Source organism: Clytia hemisphaerica, unplaced genomic scaffold (genome assembly GCF_902728285.1).
Source record: "Clytia hemisphaerica strain Z4C2 unplaced genomic scaffold, Clytia hemisphaerica genome assembly, whole genome shotgun sequence".
Lineage (NCBI taxonomy): Eukaryota > Metazoa > Cnidaria > Hydrozoa > Leptothecata > Clytiidae > Clytia > Clytia hemisphaerica.
In genome coordinates, this window is record NW_027103734.1 from 610660 (window position 1) to 631276 (window position 20617).

At 35.4% G+C, this 20617-nt stretch overlaps 3 protein-coding genes across 3 annotated transcripts in view; 1 reads left to right on the forward strand and 2 right to left on the reverse strand.

Annotated features, from left to right (window-relative positions):
- The window catches only part of LOC136805041 (uncharacterized), a 39739-nt gene extending 35141 nt beyond the window's left edge, over positions 1–4598 (forward strand). Inside the window, exons 32-34 of the mRNA XM_067061580.1 lie at positions 243–304; positions 1863–1923; positions 3333–4598. Coding sequence (XP_066917681.1) covers positions 243–304; positions 1863–1923; positions 3333–3541 — 332 coding nt within the window. The 3' untranslated portion in view covers positions 3542–4598. The remainder of the gene's footprint in view (positions 1–242; positions 305–1862; positions 1924–3332) is intronic.
- A 1167-nt stretch (positions 4599–5765) lies between these two features.
- Positions 5766–12418, reverse strand: LOC136805046 (thyrotropin-releasing hormone receptor-like). The gene is made up of 2 exons (XM_067061585.1): positions 12335–12418; positions 5766–7104 (listed from the first exon to the last, which is right to left on the reverse strand). The coding sequence occupies exon 2, from the start codon at positions 7035–7037 to the stop codon at positions 5862–5864; it is 1176 nt and encodes a 391-aa protein (XP_066917686.1). The 5' UTR covers positions 7038–7104; positions 12335–12418; the 3' UTR covers positions 5766–5861.
- A 1567-nt stretch (positions 12419–13985) lies between these two features.
- Positions 13986–20617, reverse strand: part of LOC136805040 (cyclin-L2-like) — a 29597-nt gene continuing 22965 nt past the window's right edge. Inside the window, exons 4-11 of the mRNA XM_067061579.1 lie at positions 19320–19404; positions 18396–18434; positions 18033–18097; positions 17666–17765; positions 16825–16929; positions 16199–16409; positions 15508–15583; positions 13986–15224 (exon numbers count right to left, since the gene is read on the reverse strand). Of these exons, the coding sequence (XP_066917680.1) occupies positions 14780–15224; positions 15508–15583; positions 16199–16409; positions 16825–16929; positions 17666–17765; positions 18033–18097; positions 18396–18434; positions 19320–19404 (1126 nt within the window). The 3' untranslated portion in view covers positions 13986–14779. The remainder of the gene's footprint in view (positions 15225–15507; positions 15584–16198; positions 16410–16824; positions 16930–17665; positions 17766–18032; positions 18098–18395; positions 18435–19319; positions 19405–20617) is intronic.

Here is a 20617-nt window from a genome sequence, read left to right on the forward strand (position 1 = left end):
GATTATATCCGTCAACTCTGGAGTTATATAGTTGTTGTTTTTATTTGTCTTAAAATAATCATTCTCATCGCTCTTCTAGGTTTTTTTCCCTTCCACAAGCAGCTTAATATTTTGCTTCGCGTGTTGTTTTGCAGAAATACTAGCTCAATAAAAATTGTCTCTTAATGACTTCATTTTTGGACCATCTTGATTTCTCATTTCAGGCATTATTAGTATTAAACAATATCTTTTCTTTTTTTCAGTCGAAATACCAGGAGTTATAAGAAAGCTTCGTCAGAGCCGACAACATATGGTGCAAAGAATGGTATGAAATATCTCTTGTATTTCTTTTTTTCGCTTCTTTCCTTTCTATCGACTTTCTCTCCACCTACACATTGACAGCTTTTTTACCCACCTACACACAGCAACAGATTTTTTTGCTCTGTTGACGTCCATAGCTTAAAGTTTTCTTATGGGTATTATCAAGTCTCTTAACATTTTTAATATTTTCCCAAAATGCACTATAGGGGTCGATTTCAGAGACTGTACACTGGAAGGGTGTACAAAAAAGGGAGAAAAATGAGGGACAACAAGATGGTTTGAGATATTTGGCCTACTGAAACTTCTAATGGTCCTGAGTATAAACCTCGTTCCCTGCGTATTATCAGCTTTTTGATGCTTTTTCTCTTACTCAGTTTTCTTTTACTCAGTTCTAATGTTTTCTTGCTAAAAGAAAACTTTTAACTTTGATATTTCAACTTCCATGGCGCTGGTTTTATCGATTGAATTTAAATGAATTTGTAAATAATACGTGATTTTAAGTATCAACCTTTTAGGTAGATTTGTAATTAAAAGTTGATGTTGATTAGCCTCGAGCTAAGTACAATTTGTACTACTTTGCATCAATTTTAACTAAAAGAAACATAAACATAAACATCCTGCCAACGAATTTGCTCGAGTTAAGGAGCTAAAACGAATCATTCTTTTTACATTCAATAAAGATTTGACAATGGGAGACTAACTGGGAGCTACTGAGAAAAACAGCCTTCCCCCAACATATCATAAACTCTTTTTTCTTTGTTAAAGAGCAACGAAAACTATGAAAAGTTTCCTTTTCTGTCTGTGGATAATTGCTTATCTTAGGTTTTCCGTCCCTTTTCACAAAACGTAGTAGCAACACTGACTAGCAGATGATTTGGAGTCTGCTATTTTTGTATTACCAACTATATAAAAATAGTGACTATCGAATTAGATAACACTGATGGGATTTTAACAACACCCATTTTCAGAGTCACATAAAAACATCTCAAAAAGAGATACCCACTAGAAATGGGTATTATAGAATACTGTGGCGTCTTATATTCACACGTAAACGACTCGTTAATTCGGAGTTAAGTGAGGATAAAGCAAATAAACAACTAATCTCATTACGATTCAATATCGTTTGCTTACTCATCAATTTTAATTCACAAGCTTTTTCACATCGGACTAAAACAGATGTGGAGCAAGATTGGTCAGAAAGAGGAAAATAATAACATTTTTTTGCATATATAAGCATAATATAACAATAGGAAGATACTGTCCTGATATGAAATATGTGTCTGATATAAAACGGGAACACTTGTATAAAAATAAAACCTTTAAGCTCATGCTACGTTCTGATCTAAAGGGAATGGGGCGAATGTTATTATCTAAACCCGTTGCTCAGCCAAAAACAATCAAAATCGCGTTGCCTTTTGACTCAAAACGAAAGCGCGCCGCACGTTAAAGCTCACCCCAAATCTGGATGGAAAAGTGACCTGCAAACCTGGTTAGATTCTCTTACGAACCTATGGAGGGGCATTTCTCATTTCAAATATTCTTCCTTTCTTTCTTACTTTTAGGAGCAAATGATTTTTTGTTTCCAAGCAGTGTGTTGTTTCGCCCAGCAGTTCATCGACACTGGTAAATAAACATAAAAAAATATTTTCTTCCCACTTGGTATTTTATAGACACGTCCCACGCTAAGTAATATTTTGAAAATCTTTCACCTCGGACATTCTTATTCCAACACGAAAAATAAATTTTATTTTCTATTGCTCATCCTAGGTCACTTTACACGCTAGAAATCAAATAAGAGAGCGAAAGGCCTTTGAAGGGACTTCAAATTTTCATCGGAAACGTGAGCCTATGGAATAGTAGAACGACGAATAAGCGTGAACTTAAAATTAGGAACTAACTTCTACTACAATCATGGTCGTAATATTTGAGAAAAAAGGGAAATCCCCCGGGAAATTTTGAAACCACAATCGATTTGTAAGTGCTCTAAAGTAGGTTTGAAGGGTAGAGTTTCAACTTTGAGTTTTAACCCTAGACTTAAGACTTAGGACCTTAGGATCTCAGGATCCCAAAGTTCAAAAATAGTCCAACAAGGCTCAGAATATAGCCTGGAAGTCTGCCAACCCCTCCCAAATTGAAATATTCGATCAAGTTAAAGAAATAGCCCAAAATCGACTTTCTCGCCAGAACTTTAAATCTTGAAAAACGTTAAAATAACCGGAATTCTCATTCTATTTCGACCATGATTGTCTTTGAAAATAAAAAATGCCAAAATTCTGCTCTGCTGGGGGTCTAAATTCAAACTAAAGGCATATTTTCCGGTTGAAAATATCCCTTTCTTCGATTTAACAGCCAAAAACTTTTAAAAAATTGAAAATTTTCTAAAATATTGGCATTTTTGGATTTCCGTAAATGGGACCTTTTCAAAAAGTGAAATATTTCACCAAAAACTGATTTTGACCCAATGAATATGCTTCGAAATGGTCGGAAAAGGGTTATTTTTCAAATTTTTGGGCTTTTCTGGTAATTTTAGACCCCCCCGCAGAGCAGAAATCAGCATTTTCAGTTTTCAAAGACAATCATGGTCGTAATATTTGAGAAAAAAGGGAAATCCCCCGGGAAATTTTGAAACCACAATCGATTTGTAAGTGCTCTAAAGTAGGTTTGAAGGGTAGAGTTTTAACTCTGAGTTTTAACCCTAGACTTAAGACTTAGGAGGACCTTAGGATCCAAAAGTTCAAAAATAGTCCAACAAGGCTCAGAATATAGCCTGGAAGTCTGCCAACCCCTCCCAAATTGAAATATTCGATCAAGTTAAAGAAATAGCCCAAAATCGACTTTCTCGCCAGAACTTTAAATCTTGAAGATGACGTCATATTTTTTAACGGAAGCACTCGAAAAAAGCCGGATTTTGACCTCCGTGTTTCTATTTTTAGTAACAGAGAGAGGTTAAATCCCGGTTTTTTCGGGTGTTTCCGCTAGAAAAATGACTTACTCATATCAAGAATTTGTTTTTTTCACTTCTCACTTTTCAGAGAAGAGCAAGCTGGTGGATAGGTCACGTGCTGCTAGTCTTCAAAGCTCAACTTCTTTTGACGATGCTGCGTTCTCGTCCAGTCCACGTGGATCGAAAGTCGGTACCAATCTTGTTCCCATGGCAATGCTTGACAACCAATCAGAATTGAGTATTTCTGGAACACTAAACGATTCTTTTGATCCAAAAGAAACGTCCGAGAATTCATGAGAATGGGTATTTCTTTTTTTCGGACAATTGTAAAATATGGATGGCAGCATAGTTAGGAATGAAACACTGCCACTGACGGCAGAGAAGCTTACCCTGTAGCTAAATGACCTGTACGATCTTTATCTTCCATATAACCAAAAAGATGGAACAGATGAAAAAAACAAACAATATGAGAAAACTTGAATACAAGAACATTGGAAAAGGATGTAGGTATAGTTGAAGTAATACTTTAACAGATATTGGGGCTAGTTAGAATTGAAAATAAGCTAAATTGTACATATTAAATACCACATCATACCATATTTTGGGGTCACTTTCTCAAGAACGGCTCGATAAAAACGATGTGTTGGACTTCACCTGCCCAATAAAAATCCATAAGATTTGTTTGTTCTTAACGACACATCAGACGTGATAGAATTTTCGCTGGTTGTCGAAAAACTCTGTCCTTATGTATTTGTCTGTTAATGAATATCAAATTGGAAAAGTTTTTATTTTTATAGTGTGGTGTTTCATTGGTGATTGAAATACACCCTTTCGACCGTAACCGCCAATTGCCGTGCGGGCATTTTTTTGTCCGCTTTATCCCACTAAAACCGTCCCAGTCCTTTTTTTTCGCATATATAGACAATAAAAAAAGGTGTCAAAAAAGGATTGGATCGAGTTTAGGGGGACAATTAAATAATTAAGTGGCACGCGCCTAACCGCGCGACTACGGTCGAAAAGGTGTATTAGATTTCAAAAAAATTCAATCTCAGATCTCCGAACCAGAATATTATTTCACATACTTTTAGCAAATTTAGTCGTTATCTCGCTTGAAGTCTTCTTTTTTTTACTCGTAGTAGAATTTCCCTATCCAAAATATATTTAAACTAAATGCTTTAAATCACAATAATACTTCAAGATAAGTATTTCTTGTCAAATTTCATACTAATAATTATTATTTCTATGGTTAAAGTAATCAAAGACTCTATTTATCAACAATTTTTTTTACATTTTTTAAGGAAATTTATGTAGTAGTAAACCTCAGATAATTTAAACATGTATCATTTATAACCAAGTTTATTATTAAGCATTCCAAACTTTCTCTTGTTACCTCCTTTGCAAAATTTTATAACCCTGTTTTCTCTCTCTTTCCAAGCTTTTCAAAAAATGAGTAGACCTTGGGACCTATGTGCAGTGTTTTCTATGCTCAACCCTCTAGCAAACGAAATCAACCGTATTTGCTAAGGCATTCCTCGAACTCAGGATTTGCTTATTTTAAAATATCTTGAAGTCAATTTTTTAAACTTTCTTTCTTGAAATGAAAATTATGATACTATCTATGTATAATATTGAGAATAAAAATTAAACTTCCTTACATACATTTCTTTATATACCTCACTGCTATTTACAAATCATTTTTCCTTGTATTCTGTTGATTTCACAAACATTATGTCCCAAGATTCTATTTTCTTAAGAAGCAATTTCTACCGCTCCGCTAATATCCTCTTACTTTTAGCATTTTATAAATAAAAATAATGAAAATTATTGGTGGATGTATCAGTAATGATTATTTTCTGGTTTCCAAAAAGACGAGAAAAATGTGTGCCCAACCATTTTCTGCAGGTATGAAAGTCTTTACCATTTTCTTGATACAGTCTGTTTCAAAGTATATTGGAGACCAAATAGTCTGTAGCTTTTTATAGGATTTTCTGGTTGAAAAGATATTCATGAGTTTAATGTTATTTAAGAAAAGGAATTTAAAAATGAAAAAGAAAAAAGATCAACTACTTCATTCGAAAATTTACCCCAAAGTAGATCACTGATTGACTTAAAAATTGTCATCGAAAATAACAAAAGAGAGCCATTTTATAGTCAACCAGACAAAAGCTGTATTTTTGATCGACAAAGTATTTTCTGAAAATCTTTTTACGGGTTTGATTTTCTATGATTTCTTTAAAGTAGCGATTATAGCACAACTCTAAAAGAATTTGATTTTTTTCTTCTTTGATAAAATTCTACTCCTGATTATCTTTTCAACAATCAGCGCAAAATCGCTATATAGTTCAAAGCCTATTCCAGTTTCAATCAATTTTTGTATAATCGTTTTGACATCTTTGGTTTTGTGAATTTCGTTTCTGGTTCTGTTCTTCTGAAACAAGGTCTAAATGTACATATACATACACCTTTTCAGATTGATAGAGAGAAATTCTGTATGGTACTTTCAATACAATTATAATGCTCTAGCAAATAGTATTTTACCGTACGGATACCATACATTTGACATCTATCCTGCAATAATCTATCTCACATTCCTTCTACATTTATTTTTCATCCGTTTTTACAAAGACTTTGGTGCAGGCAAACCACAAGTACTTGTTGTTATGGATGAGCGAGCTGTTGCTGTGACTTGCATTTGAATAAGCGAGGATCTAGCTCTCTTCTTTCGACCAATCAGAAAATTGCTATTACAACATTGATTCGAAAGATTTGGGTGCTCGAGAAAAAGATTACGAAATTTTCGTTTGATGGCTGATCTGAAAGATTTACTCAAAACGAAGTAAATGTACGGGTTAAGGGCGGAAACGAGTGAGGGCGTTAGATGGAATGTGATATTCATAAAGAACCCTGTAAACCGGCGCCCGGAGACCCATTCGTAAATCTGTGCGCCGACGTAATAGGTCCAGCCCAAAGTGAATGGGCAAACAATAAGTAGAATGATCATGGTGACTTTGAATTCGCGGTAAAAACTTTGATTCTTGCGGCGTTGTGCATTTGTTTGATTATAATCAGTGAAATTGGAATTTGAATCGAAACTGCTTTCTCTTTGTGAGCTGTTGATTGATCGATGAAGCTCTTTGGTGCGCTTGATACTTTTATGCGCGCACACGAGAATAATGATATACGTGATGACGACCGTTAATACGGGGAGACCGAAACTTAACGCAACGCTGATACAAAAGACGATCATTCGGTAAACTTGGCTTTCAATTAACATACGAATGAAGGATGTGAAACAGATGATGATAGAATATGACCAAGCGAAAACAATGATACGAGGAGCTTTGGTCACCATAAGGCTCTCGTATCTTAAAGGATACAAGCATCCGACCAACCGATCTACACTCAATGCTGCCACATTCATGATTGATGCACTTGCCATGAACATATCGATGGAGGGTAGGAAATAGCGTTCCATATTTTCAGGGTAGGGGATGAAATCGTAGATTTGGTCCAATAATGTTATGGTGTACCATGCCAAGTAGAGACAATCTGAGAACGCCAGGCTGACAACGACGCGATTGATTGGGGAGCCGAGTTTGCGGACTGTGCTTATAATGTAGATGATCGCGATGTTGGGTGGTATTCCAACAGTGAAAAAGATTATTGAGCAAATATAAATGATGTTGTAAATTTCATTTAGTTGGTAATGATCGAGCGATTGGGGTGTTGTTGTGTTTTTGAAAGTCATGTTGGGATGGTGCATTGATGTGGTGTTGAAGGTGGGAGGAGACATTCTCTCCTTTTGTTATGTTTATGTTCTCATCTGATTCTGTGCTTTGTTCTGATATGTATGCGTTCTTCTGAAATGATAAAGAACAAAGTATAAGTACACTTAGGAAAAGAAACATATTCACAACACTTACACCATAATGAGTATATGTATCCATGGAGGTATAAAGAAAAACAGGAGTTAAATTTGTCGGTAATTGGCCCAGCCGCGCAGCGCAAGTGGGCCTTTAAAAAGCAACTGACCGAAAAGATTTTGGCTTTGTCGGAGCCTGTGCGCGCAATAAATTAACAAGTCCAGTAGTCCAGGCTAAACCAGCGGCCGATTTAGAATTTTTGCCTCGCCTACCCGCACGATGTTTGACCTACTCTTATATTGGATTGAATTTGTAGTAAAGTCAAATTTCATTCTCTTTATGGTTTTTAAGATGGATGGAGTCAGGTCAGCTGACCTTATCAGGGAGCAAAAGTGGGAGCATTTGGATGTTGGAGTTTTATATTTCAAGCTTGACAGAGACTTTTTTCAAGTAAACTTATGTTGTAAGTCATTTAAGGATACTAAAATGCAGCTCATGTGTAAATTTGAATAAGTTTGGAATGTTTTTTATGATGCTACCCGTGAAGATGGTCAATTTTGGATTTGTCGCTCTAAACGGTCGGTACGACCCTGTCGGTGCACCCGACAGTCGGGTGCTGTCGGGTGTTTTGTCGGGTGCTGAAATTTCTAAATTTGCGAAAACACCCGACAATTGTGCACCCAACAGTCGGGTGCTTAAAATTCCTAACTTGGAATCAACACTCGACATCGCCTCTGATGGGCGAAATCGCCACCCGTCTGTTACATGTCGGGTGCTGTTAAGAGATAGATATAGCACCTGACAAAGTGCACCTGACTGTCGGGTGTTAAAATTTCTAACTTCGAGCACCCGACAACAGCAACCGACTGTCGGGTGCACCGGCAGGGTCGTCGGTCGGTGGCTGAATTTTTCAAACCTGACAGAGAATTCTTCCACGTAAACTTATGTTGTAAGTTATTAAAGGACACTAAAATGCCACTCATGTGTAAATTTGAATAAGTTTGGAATGTTTTTCATGATGCTACGCTGTGAAAATGGTTAATTTTGGATTTATCGCTCTAAACGGACGGTGGCTGGATTTTTCAAACCTGACAGAGAATTCTTCCACGTAAACTTATGCTGTAACTCATTAAAGGATACTAAAATGCAGCTCATGTGTAAATTTGAATAAGTTTGGAATGTTTTTCATGATGCTACCCGTGAAATAATGGTCAATTTTGGATTTATATATCGCTGTAAACAGTCGGTGGTTGGATTTTTCAAACCTGACAGAGAATTTTTTCAAGTAAACTTATGCTGTAACTCATTAAAGGATACTAAAATGCAGCTCATGTGTAAATTTGAATAAGTTTGGAATGTTTTTCATGATGCTACGCTGTGAAAATGGTTAATTTTGGATTTATCGCTCTAAACGGACGGTGGCTGGATTTTTCAAACCTGACAGAATATTCCAAAGTAAACTTATGCTGTAACTCATAGACCTTTTTTTAAAGAGGCAGCCATGTTGAATAATTATGTACTCCAGCATAAAAACAATGATACAGCCATGCATAATTACTGTATCATACATATTTTAAAAATTATGCATGGCTGTATCATTGTTTTTATGCTGGAGTACATAATTATTCAACATGGCTTCCTCTCTAAAAAAGGTCTATTAAAGGATACTAAAATGCAGCTCATGTGAGTGTAAATTTGAATAAGTTTGGAATGTTTTTCATGATGCTACGCGTTAAATCGATATTTCTGAACTTTGACGGTCAACATTTGACATTTGAAGTTTGTGAATTTATTTAAACCGATTTTTTCTTTCATACTAGTAACAAAAACATAAAGTAAATCTATCATTACTGACCTTCCAGCACAGCTGTTTTTTTTGTTTTTTTCATTCAGCCAATTTTCGAACTTTTTTAACTTTTTGAATGTTCTGTATTTCAATCTCTGCCGAAAATGTGTGCATTAGGATTCTAAGATTCGATGTTTTCTTTCAAACCCTAAAATTGCAAAAATACGATTTCGCAAACATTGGTTCTCTTAAGGTATATATACCCAATACAAACGACATTTGGTTATTGCCACGTCAGCTGGGCCTTCATGCCGCTTCGGCTTCTTGTTGGTCGTTAAAGTCTTTTGATTTCTTTTATAAAATATATCAAAAGAAAATACTAGGCTCGCCCGACAAAATATACGACTTTTTAGTAGAACTCAAGATTGCTCTGAACATTCTTACCATCAGTATTGAAGATTTCTAGCCTTCTAATACAAGAATTAAATAAAACTTCGCCCACGAAACAAGTTTATGTTCAATTTCGTTATCCGTTAAATTTTGTTTTGAAAGTATTTTCTCAAGCAAGAAAATGAAAAGTTCTTTACAAGCACATACAATTTCAGACTCAATTTGTAGACATAAAGTCGCTGGAGAATTTTGGAAGAAAGTATCAAGCAATAGAGTTCACCTTAAAGAAAACATTGATTGAAAAATCTTATCATTCGATGAAGGATTACCAAGTTTACAGGCCTTTTTTCGTCCAAATATTTTCTTACACTGATGTTAGAAACAATGAATCTCGTCTCATCTAATTTTTAAAGCCTCAATGAGCCAATAAGATTTCACCAATTGACAAAAGTACTCATTAGAAATGTACGATATATGAGATTATGATTAACTTTCTTAATCGTAGGGCGAGCTTGGTTACAATAGCATACTGTACATATCCTGTCTCTTTATACCTCCATGATGTATCGGAGGAGAGGATATCGAGGGCGACAGTTAAGTGAAGTCGATGCAAAACAAATTCGATAGTTGATGTTCAGCTCTATATCGCCTTTTCTCACCTAAACAGACGACGGTGTTTTTGATGTTTTTACCGTTGTCGAGAAAAGTGGACGGCGGTTTTGGTCAACTTTGCTTTGTTATAACATCTCCCTCAATTTACCTTCAATACATAAACTCGCTCATGTCCAGATGTTACGGTTTCGCATCGCTCCGATATGATATCTGTTACGGAAACACTCCCTGTGTTTATACTGAGCAACGAAACAACAAAACCGAAAAGCGTAAGAGGTTTTATCAAAGTCATCTTATTGACGTTTCGAATTTGGGCGTTCACACGGTGTTTCAGAATCGCTTGCTTTTGGAACGATGTGGAACCCTAATGTCTGAACATGATCTTATTGATCTATCTCGTCAAACTTTGTTCTGGTGCAACTGGTATCACTATTCATGATATGCACCATTGGTCCGAACCAGCAAATATTTTTAAAATATATTTTTTACTTCTTCTAATATGATATGATGTTATGCAAGTTTGTTCTGCTGGTTTGAACGTCGCCACAGAGTCTTAAAGAGTCTTAATGCTCCTTAAGGCGTGTTCTGCTTGCGATTATTGAAATATTTATTGATAAAAATTTTGATGAAATCTTGTAGTAAGGGTTTTTTGAACCGATCAGGGATTCGATTTTTATGAGATTTGAATCTGGTTCTAAGGATATAAGAATGCGAAACAAAACTTTATATGTGATTTTTGAATTCTTTTTGTTACTTTGCTTCATGAAGACTTTTTTGGTCAAAATACAGTTGACGCTCTCTAATTCGATCTTCAAGGGGAATTAGATTTTCATCGAATAAGGGAGCTTATCGAATAAGGGAGCTTCGTTTATGAGAGTTTCTTGTTGACGGGGACTTTAAATTTCATCGAATAAGGGAGCCTATCGAATAGTAGAACGTCGAATTAGAGAGCGTCAACTGTAATTCTTTTGCTATGCGTATTGACGCAGCCGTTTATTATGACGCCACTTTGAATCGGAAAAGGTTCAGATAGACTGTGATGATGAAAAAGCTAAAAGCATCCTTTCCTCGGATTTTTTTCTTGTTCGACAAAAACAAAAGCAAATGAGTTTTCCTTTAATCCTAATAGTTTATATTAGTTCGTGGTCTTAACAGTCTTCAGAGGTGTATTTAAAAAAACCACAAGTATCCTACAAATATGTATGCCCATATAAGAACATAGATAAGATGAGTAAAGCTAAGTCGTTTCTTCAAAAATATTAAATCGATGAGGCACAAGCTGTTTTGAGAAAAAGATTTTGAAATACTTGAAAAAAAAATTCAACGCATCTGTGATCGCGAGATTAGTGCGTACAAGTATCTTGATACACGCTTTTTTTATAGGAATAGTGTACTTTGGATGAGGTCAAGTATTCTTAAGAAAGTGCCTGTGGGTGAAATATTCTTAACATATTCTTACTTTTTTAGACGTGACTTTTTTACAAACATGAGAAATGATCAATTTGAGAGTTTTGGACTTTGGAGTGAACATTTAGGTTAAAATTACATTTCTTCCTCAAAGCTTCAATTTATCTGTATTCTTATCAAATTCTGTGAAATTCACCCTAGAGGGTATTCTTAGGGTATTCTTACGATTTGGCTAATTTTCACCCTGATATTCTTATAGAAGATATTCTCATAAAAAGCGTTTACGTTTCGATCCTAAGTGTCTTTTCTGCTGACTAGGTTTACCTCCAAATTCTTAATAGGCGCAATTGTAGCAAAACAAACCAAAAGATTAGTGCCCAGCCTCGAAAAATCAAAATCAGTTGAAAATGAAAAAAATACCCCCTCCCCCCACGGATTAAGTGTACCAAACTTCAGCCAAAGCTGACTATTTTTGAAGTCTCAACAGAGCTTCAGCCTTGCTTTGACGAAGAACTTGTCTCCGGCCTGTAAAAAAAGCTTCAAGATATTCACCCAAGGAACAAGTGTGCAAAATATAATCAAATCAGACCACTTTTAAAATCTCTAGGTTGCCCTAAAGTTTTTGTGACAGACAGGCACACATTATCTGATTCTAGCATAGCATAGCAATCAAACTTAGGGGGAAGACAAAAATCAGCTTTTTTGTCGTCAACTTAAATTTCAAACGGGGGAATACGAAGGATAAGCACCGCTGATAAAAAAGTTTCCGTTAATATCACTCCTATTCCTACCTCTGATATACATTACTACTGATAGAAACAGCGATTCCTATTAGTCCCCCAGTTATCACTGGTTAGATGTATCTGTTATCCTCTTCCCTTTTCGCCTTTTCTAATGTCAAAAATAAAAAACAATATCGCCCACTTCCAACCTAGGCATGCAACACGGCTGTTCAAAGAAAACAATGGAACCGTCCGCATGTGGAACGCTCACCAGTACTGAAAAATAAGAAAATGATAGCAGAATGCATACCTTTTCGTAAACTGTAGTCCGTTTCCCGCAAATGGTGATGTGATGTATAACCTCTTCTCTTCTATTTTTTATGACATTTATTTTGATGATATCTTTTGAAGAATTGAAGCACTTTCTACCCCTGTTCGATTATTTATCACTCTTTTTTGGGGGCAGTAAAAGGACAATAAAAACAACAATGGAATGTGGTAAATTATTCATACGATTGATATTTCCCTTGAGGTATTCTCCCCGTTCTTCTTTATTTTTCAAAAACAAAAGGCTTTTATTTTTAATACTTCAGAGAGGATTACGAAGAAGATAGGGAGAGTTCAGAGAAATAACATTTTCTTATTTTCGTGGTCTCGTAAATTCTTGCCTTGTCTTTCAGTTTTTTTTCTATTCCAAAATAGAGGGTGTTCAGAGTATAAGCGGAATAAAAAAATGTATTGCAAAATGTCAAGCCATTCTCATTCCCTGGGCCTGATTCTCACTTTTTTATAATTTTGATGGTCGTTGAGAATCTACATCCTATGTAAAAAGCAAATCGTCATGGAGACGAGGTTGATATCATGCGAGACCTAAGCACCTTCGTGCATCTATGGCATTTTAAAGCCCCGAAGAAGCTAGAGAGGAATCTTTAACCAACGAAGTATAAGCCCGAAGGGATATAGAATCGAATCTCCCAGGTAAGATTTGAAGCTGCTAAATTCTACCTAGTCGCACGGTCTTGAGCGACCTGTGTGGTTTTTATACAAATTCCGGATTGTAAATTTTCTGCTAGAGTCACAAAAAGGAAACCTCCCCCCCCCTAAGAAGAATTCCAATTTTCGTCTATTTTCGGTGCGTTACTTTGATTTTTTACCCAAAATTTTCCAAACTCTAGTCATCAACCGATCTCAACGTCAATTTATGGAAGTAAGTTTTTCGCTCCTTCTCATGTGGTACTTTTTACAAAAAAAAATTCTTTAAGTACGACCAGGTGCTAGGGTGAGAAGAATTACGGCTCGAGTTTCATGGGCTCCTTAAAACTGAAACAAGATGGGAAAAGTTTTTCTGCATCTCGAGATGAGTGTTAAGCTATTAGAGTTATGTTGCTTCGCATTCGAAATTCTTAAGTGAAATAAAACGACCGGAATATTTCAAAATACTCTTCAAAGTGTTAAAGAGAGCTCATTTGGAAAGTGTTTTTGAAAAACGATGAACTCTCAGTAGTACTTCGAATATTGCAACATAGTGAAGGAGCAGTTAGAATTCATACATTGGGTGGACGAAGACGAACATTTCTCACAGAAGAATTTCCAGGGTATCTGATAGTTAGGTTTGAAGCGTTTTTCCAAGGATTTGGATAATGAGGTGAAATGAAAAGCCCGGAAGTGACCAAAGAATACTTGAGAACTTCTTATGATCTGGTTTAATTTTCCAGGGGGTAAAAGACTGATTTTAGTTCGTCCGCCCTCCCCTAAAATTTTGCTAATTTTTCCACGGGGTGGGTATCTGCACTTTCTTAGTTAGTTCGTCCGCCCTCCCCTAAAATTTTTGCTAATTTTTCCACGGGGTGGGTATCTGCACTTTCTTAGAATTTCTTTTGACTTGAAAAACTTACCAACCCCGTATGGATATTAAATAGACCAGCTCGACGATTTACACAAAAAATCGAAACTAAAAAATGTTATGTTAAAAATGTCAATTCTTTTATTTATAAAAATCTAGAACAAAAAAAAATCGATCATCAACAGAAATACGCACAATTGATCGAAGATTACCTTTAAAAAAATCACCTACACTCTAAATACAAAGTTAAAAACGCAATATCAATCTTATCATGGTCTGCATGGTTTGATACACGAATCCGTAGTCTATGGCTGGCTAATTCAAATTTTGTTTCCACAATATTTTTCTTTTTTTTCTTCAAAAGAGCCCTAAATTAACAAAAGTTATTTGAAAACAAAAAGGTAGCTTCGACTTTATAATGGAGAATTCGCAAGGGATGCAATATTAAATTTTTCTTGTTAATTCATGCCTTTTTTCTGATGTTGGATGAAATGTTGGACCGGTTTGCGTCAATTTAAATTTTTGGAAAAAAATGAAAAAGAAGCAAATACTCGTGTTGGACGGTGTTGGATGAAGTTTGATCCAACATTTGCGGCGAGATCAAAGAAGCTCTCTCATTGAATTGTGTAATATTTCGTGGATGAAATGTTGGGTCGGTTTGCCCCGGCCTTGATTTTTGTTTCATCCAACGCAAGTCTTTCTATCAAATATTTCATCCAACATTGGAAAATCATTTTGGATGAAATGTTGGACTGGTTTGCCCTGGCCTTTATATTATTTTAATATTATATTCGCGAATTTAAATTTCAACAGTGACACCAGAAGGTTTTGGACTCATGCAAATACTCTACACAGACATTCAACCAAAAACTAAATATATTTCGTGGATACACGTGTTTTATGTTAAAAGATTCATCGACGACCTCGGTATTTATCTTTCGATCTTTCTTTTTCTCGTTCTCGGTCACGACGACTTTTATCGGTTTTACGTGATTGAGGAGACAATGATCGGTAGCGAACGGGCGAACGACTTCTCGAGCGCTTTTTAGTGCCCCTGTGTTTCTTATCTTTATCACTATACCCGTTTGTATCTCTCACCCTGTCTCGGTTAGTGTCTTTTGGTTTTAATTTGCTACGGCGATCATCGGGACTGTGTGAACTTCGGCGGTTTTTCGGTCGTCTATCGTAGTCGGAATCTGAACTCGGTGACCTTCGTTTTCGTGATCGGGACTCGTCTTTGCGTTGCTTTTTATTGGAATTTCGCTTGTTTGTTTCGTCAGCAGAGTCAGAATGAGCTGAAGATTGGGAACTTTCAGACGCGTCGCGTGGTCGAGGTCTTCGCGGTTTTTTATTGTCACTGAAAAAGGTAATTATTTGAAGAGTTTATTTTGATCTGGCATGAAATCAGTTGAGTATTGACTAAGACATTGATTTTGGCGATGGGTTTGATCTCACTACCCGAAAGGGTTCCAATAATTTGAGTGCGGATCGCTACCGCTGAAACATCGAGTCCATTTTTGAAGTCACTTTTGTTACAAGTCATCAAGAGTAGAAAGTTAGACGATATACCAGGTTTTGCTGTAAGAGTTATTTCGTTTGTATTGACTTATGAGAAGGAACAATATTAAATTGATACATACCTTGAATCGTTTCCATTCTTAAGAGCTGAAGAATTGTTCGAAGTTCGACTCTCTGCTCGATTTTCCGTAGGAGAGGCTACAATAAAAAAAAATCAAATTTTTAAATATGGCATCAGAATGGTACACGTTTTTTTAAAAGAAACACACTTTTAAGAAACATGAGGCTCAGAATGCCTAAAAACTAAGAAACATCTAAGAAACATGCTGAGGCTGAGAATGATAAAATAACATTTTTTAATTCGGTTTTTTAAGAACCTTCCAATCGAAACAAATGTTTTTTTTCTTTGCATGAAAAATAGGCTGATTATGTCAAAAAGTTTAGAAACATCAGGAAACATGTAATAAACATTTAAGGCTCAAAAGGCCGATTTCTTAAGAAACATTGAGCCTGCTTTGTAAAAAATAGTTTCATGAAAAAACGTGTATACGCGGGAGTTATTTAGTTGTACTTATTATGGGAAAATGTAAGGTGCGTTATAAATAAATATAGCTGAGAAGAAAAGTACGTCAAGATCATAACATAATTGAGGAAGTTCGTAACAACTTTTTTCGTTGTTATTTTCGTTAATATTTAATCAATCAGAGGCAACAGTTTTTTATTCTAGTCTATTTTTCGAACTATTACGAATTACTTACGTTAATAACGAGGAAGGGTTATTTTAGGGATTATTTCAAGAACTACGAAACTCACTGGTTCGACTAGATGGTTTTGACCCGTTCTTCAATCGTTGGTTGTTATTAAGAGAAGGCGGTTGTGTGGCGGATGTATTATTGTCGTCTGCTTGCGAGGGTGTGAACGAGCCGGGCTTCTTTTCGTCTTTCAAAGCAGAGAAGGTTTTCTCTTTCTCAGCTTTTTCCTTACGAAGTTTGCTGACGAGACTTTCCAGATGTGCTAGTTTCCTCTGTAAGAAAAACGAAAAAGAGAGATCAGTTAAAATTCAAAGAGAGCTTTAAAAACTCGTTTTATCGTTAAGTTTCTTCCCGCAACGTGGTGATCTTCAACCTTCAATCTTCAACGTCACGTACACAAGCAAAAAAATTAGGCAGTAAAAGAGATGTTTCGATTAACCATTCAGTTTGTTTTTCTTCTCCTTCGAGGTATTCTCTTCCTATGAGGTTTAGGCATCGATTGAAGAGCTTTCCATGTGCGTTTCGTAAACTGTCACAAAAAGGTAGAGTGTGGATTTGTTTATCAACGAGGTAAATTTCCCCTCCATCACAGAAAACCTTTTTCCCTTCACGTTCTCTGTTGCTTATTCATTTGTGTGGTAAAAATATCTTATTTTTAGAAACATTTTTTTTTTGAAAGGGACAAACCTTGGGTTTTGAGTATAGACGCATGATGGAAATGGAGATGTCTTCAATCTCGTTGTAGGTTGCATCGAAAATTTGGAACCAAGCTGGCCTCTGTGGTAAGGGGACCTAAAAATAAAACAAAAAAATAAATTTAGAAAAAAACAGTAGATATTTGTTGAAACAAATTTCCATATTTATCAACAACAGCATGAAATAAGTCCACCATCTTTTTCTATTAAGGCCGTTTTCTATTTATAGCTAAGAACTTTAAATATTCATTTTATTTGAGAGATGAGTTTAAGAGAGCCTTGGTTATTTAAAGAAGGATGAGCCAATAAACAATACCGGATAGCCTTCAAAATACATATTGCTCCAAATGTAAACATTCAAATTAAATCTCCACAGAACAGATCAACCGAAGGCAATTGAAAAATATTTATCAGGAAAAGATGAAAGAGAGTTTCCACGGAAAGAGAGTTTGACAATATTTCGAGGGTATTTAGGACAATTCCTATTTCTTTGTAAATACGAAATCACTTGTGACTTTTCTATTTAAAATTCTTCGTTTTTTCCTTATTCGAGTTAAGTCTGGGCACATGCTTATTTTATTTTGTTCTCGAGCAATGTGTCTATCTATTGTTTTGTTTAAGCAAAAAATTCCAACCTGAAATGTTATGCAGAACAGAATGTGGGTAAAACGAAAGAAATTGCATTTCCCAAACTGATAAAAACACAGTGCTATTGAAATGGATTTTCCCGATTTCTCATCTTACTAGCTTGCCTTTTGACAAACGAAACGTTGAATCGAATGTCAGCAAATATTTTACATAAAAGATAGAACAAGATAAAGTAGGGTAGGTACCTGTTCGTTGCGAGCAGCCAGGAAGATGCATGCACAAGCTATACTTTCAGGAGGGAAGCGAACAAAAACATCTGATCGTAAACTATCGTTCATATAATTCCTGAAAAGATAGATTAGAACTGATTAGAACTGTGCCAATCTCGTCAATATAGAAAATATGCAACAAGATATAACATACCTTTCATAAGAAAAAGATTTGCCCGCGGCTTCAGTTTGTCTAGACCATGTGAAGTTAAACGATAATTAACCTCTTTGCTTTTTTGACACGTGAAAGTTGTTTTTGTCTTGTGTCCTGGCACATTGACTAAATTTCAGTAATTTTAACAATTTATCCTTGTATTAAAGGGTGAACATGAACTTGACTTACCATGCTCTACGCGCCAAATTTTGATTTTTTTCGTGGCCAATCATTTGAAGGTATGTGATGATTAACTGAAAATACAAGGAATAATATATCAAGTAAAAACATTACTTCTTCACTGACCGTTCAACAATTGTATACAAATTCTAGAATTTCCTTATGCCCCTTACAAGTCAAAAAGAAAAATTCGAAAATAAATTCTTTTGGAAAGAAAGTCTTGGAAGACGAATATCAAAAAAGTTTCAGAAAAATCTTTATCGTGACTATATATCTTTTTGTAAAATCGAAAAGCCACAAAATGGCGTAAAACTAATCCTCCTTTCAAAACAACAACAACAACAACAACAGCAGGAAGGAACTGTATCTCACCTTATGAGGGTGTTTCACGTGGACACAAAATCCAAGGTCCTAAAAAAATAAGAAAGGCAATCTCGTGAGAGGGAAGAAGCAACTTAGCATAAGTAGAAGAACCACATAGAAGATTTTTTTAATGTTGGAACTAAAATCTGTAGATAACAAAACAAGTTATTATTTGTGTGGGCGAAATATGTTCCAACAGTATTACAGTGATAGCATTCGTTGTTTTGATTTGAGCTAGGAGTGCTAGAATAAAAAGTTATTAAAATAAAAGGTCTTTAAATTATTTCACTGTTTTCAATTTACTCAGAGGCCTGTTTGTTAGCTGTTAAATTATGTACAAGGGGACAAATTGTTGGTGGCCATAAAACTCAGAATCAGAATTTTCAAAAAAAGGGAAAAGATACGATTTAAAGGTATTAACCTAAAGGGGGGCAAGTGGGCAAAATATTTCCGCTAAATCCAGTACGAGAATTACTAGCAGATTCATGTAAAAAAGTCACGAACACATTTTTTCATTTAAATATCCAGAGTATAATATAAGATCATCCTTGCATGTCTCGACCAATCAGAGCTTAGCCCGAGGGCCACTTATAGCTTTTTGATAGACTGGATGGCGCTGATTTATGTTTTTATTACAGTTTCATAAACTTTTATAGGGTTTAAGAATAAAACTCATTTTGTTTTCATATAATATTTTGAAAACGAAGTCACTTGACTCAGCGCCATCAAAATGAGTCAGAAAGCAAAGTTTAGTCAAAAGAAGACTCTTGTTTAATCAGAGCTATACTCGACGTTTTTTCGCGATTCTTTTACATGAAGGAAATTTGAGTATTGTATCGAGGCCGTGATAAGTTTTGGACAGATATTCTCTATGATTCTAGCTTGAAAAATTTAGACAAAATACAATAGCAGTGCTTGGTTTTTTTTTCTTACCTTTAGGATTCGCCTTTCAGCTTTGATGATACCATTTTTCAAATTGAAATACGTCATACTTGTAAAATCCATCGGTGTGTGAGATCTATGGAATGCAACAAGTAAACAGTTAACTATACTCCTTTCTGAAACCACCTTCCTTCCATTGAAAGCCCTAACAAGACAACTTGCTTCACCCAGTAATCCAAAAAACCTTTCTTTTACATACTTAGCTTTATTTTACGCTTTACAAGACATGGCATCCAAATATGAAAATGTTTATCAAACTTAAAATTTTACCTGCTTTTACTTACCACTACTTACCTGAAATATCAACTATTCGGGACGATCGAAATCTCCACCAGTTCCAAAAATACCATTAAGAAGAAAACACAAGAGGTTGACAGTGGTAGTTCACTGCCGTGAAAACGCTTACCACGCCCATTGGTTCTTGGCAACAACACAACATCAACTAACACAAGCCACAAGCTTAAAGCATCTAGATTAACAAACAGACCTCAGATCCTTTTTCATCGTCCAATACATACATACACTTGGAGGTTCGGAGAGAAATCCAAAATATGAATTCCAAACTACTGAATTCGCTATCACTTCAGTAAGCGGTCATTACACAGATAATGAAAAATATGATACAAAACTAATATATTCTTTCTAAACTGTCAATTCAATTTCTTCACTCGGATAAAAAACTTTTTCTCTACAGTTCATGCTTCTAATTATCAGGATGGTATACAAGAAATCAAGACTGTCATAACTCAAATGATGATAATGCAGAGCAAAATTTTCAACTGGTCAGAGTTATATCATTTAATATCTCAATCTAGTTGATTGGTGTTGAGTATTTGTGTGTGTAAAAGACACAAGGTTGACATCTTTAAGTTTAAGTAACTAAAACTTGTGCTAAATTTGAAAAAAATCAAGAACATTTGCGATTCGTGATTAGCCATCTCCCTTCCACTACCACTACACCATTTTGAAATTTAAAGAGGAAGAGATATAGATTACATTTGACAATAGATTTTATTCTATTCAACGAAAGGTGACGTAATGACATTTTGATACATCATTAACTTTACAAAGGAAAAGCATAAAGGTCGTTTACGAAAAAAAACAAAAAACAATCAAGGTCATACTGTGACCTTGTTGAGTGATGATTTGAATTTTTTAGACGTCCTAGGTCAAATTCGTATTGTTTACGTGAAAAATTATTTGTGAAAGAGTAAGTGACCTTTAAAAGAAAAATTTTAAGTATATACCAGGTCATTCCATAGAAATTTGTTTGATAGGTCACGACAAAA

What these genes read in the sequence shown, in the direction of transcription:
- LOC136805046 (XM_067061585.1), bottom strand. Translation starts at nt 7,037, where the DNA reads ATGTCTCCTCCCACCTTCAACACCACATCAATGCACCATCCCAACATG.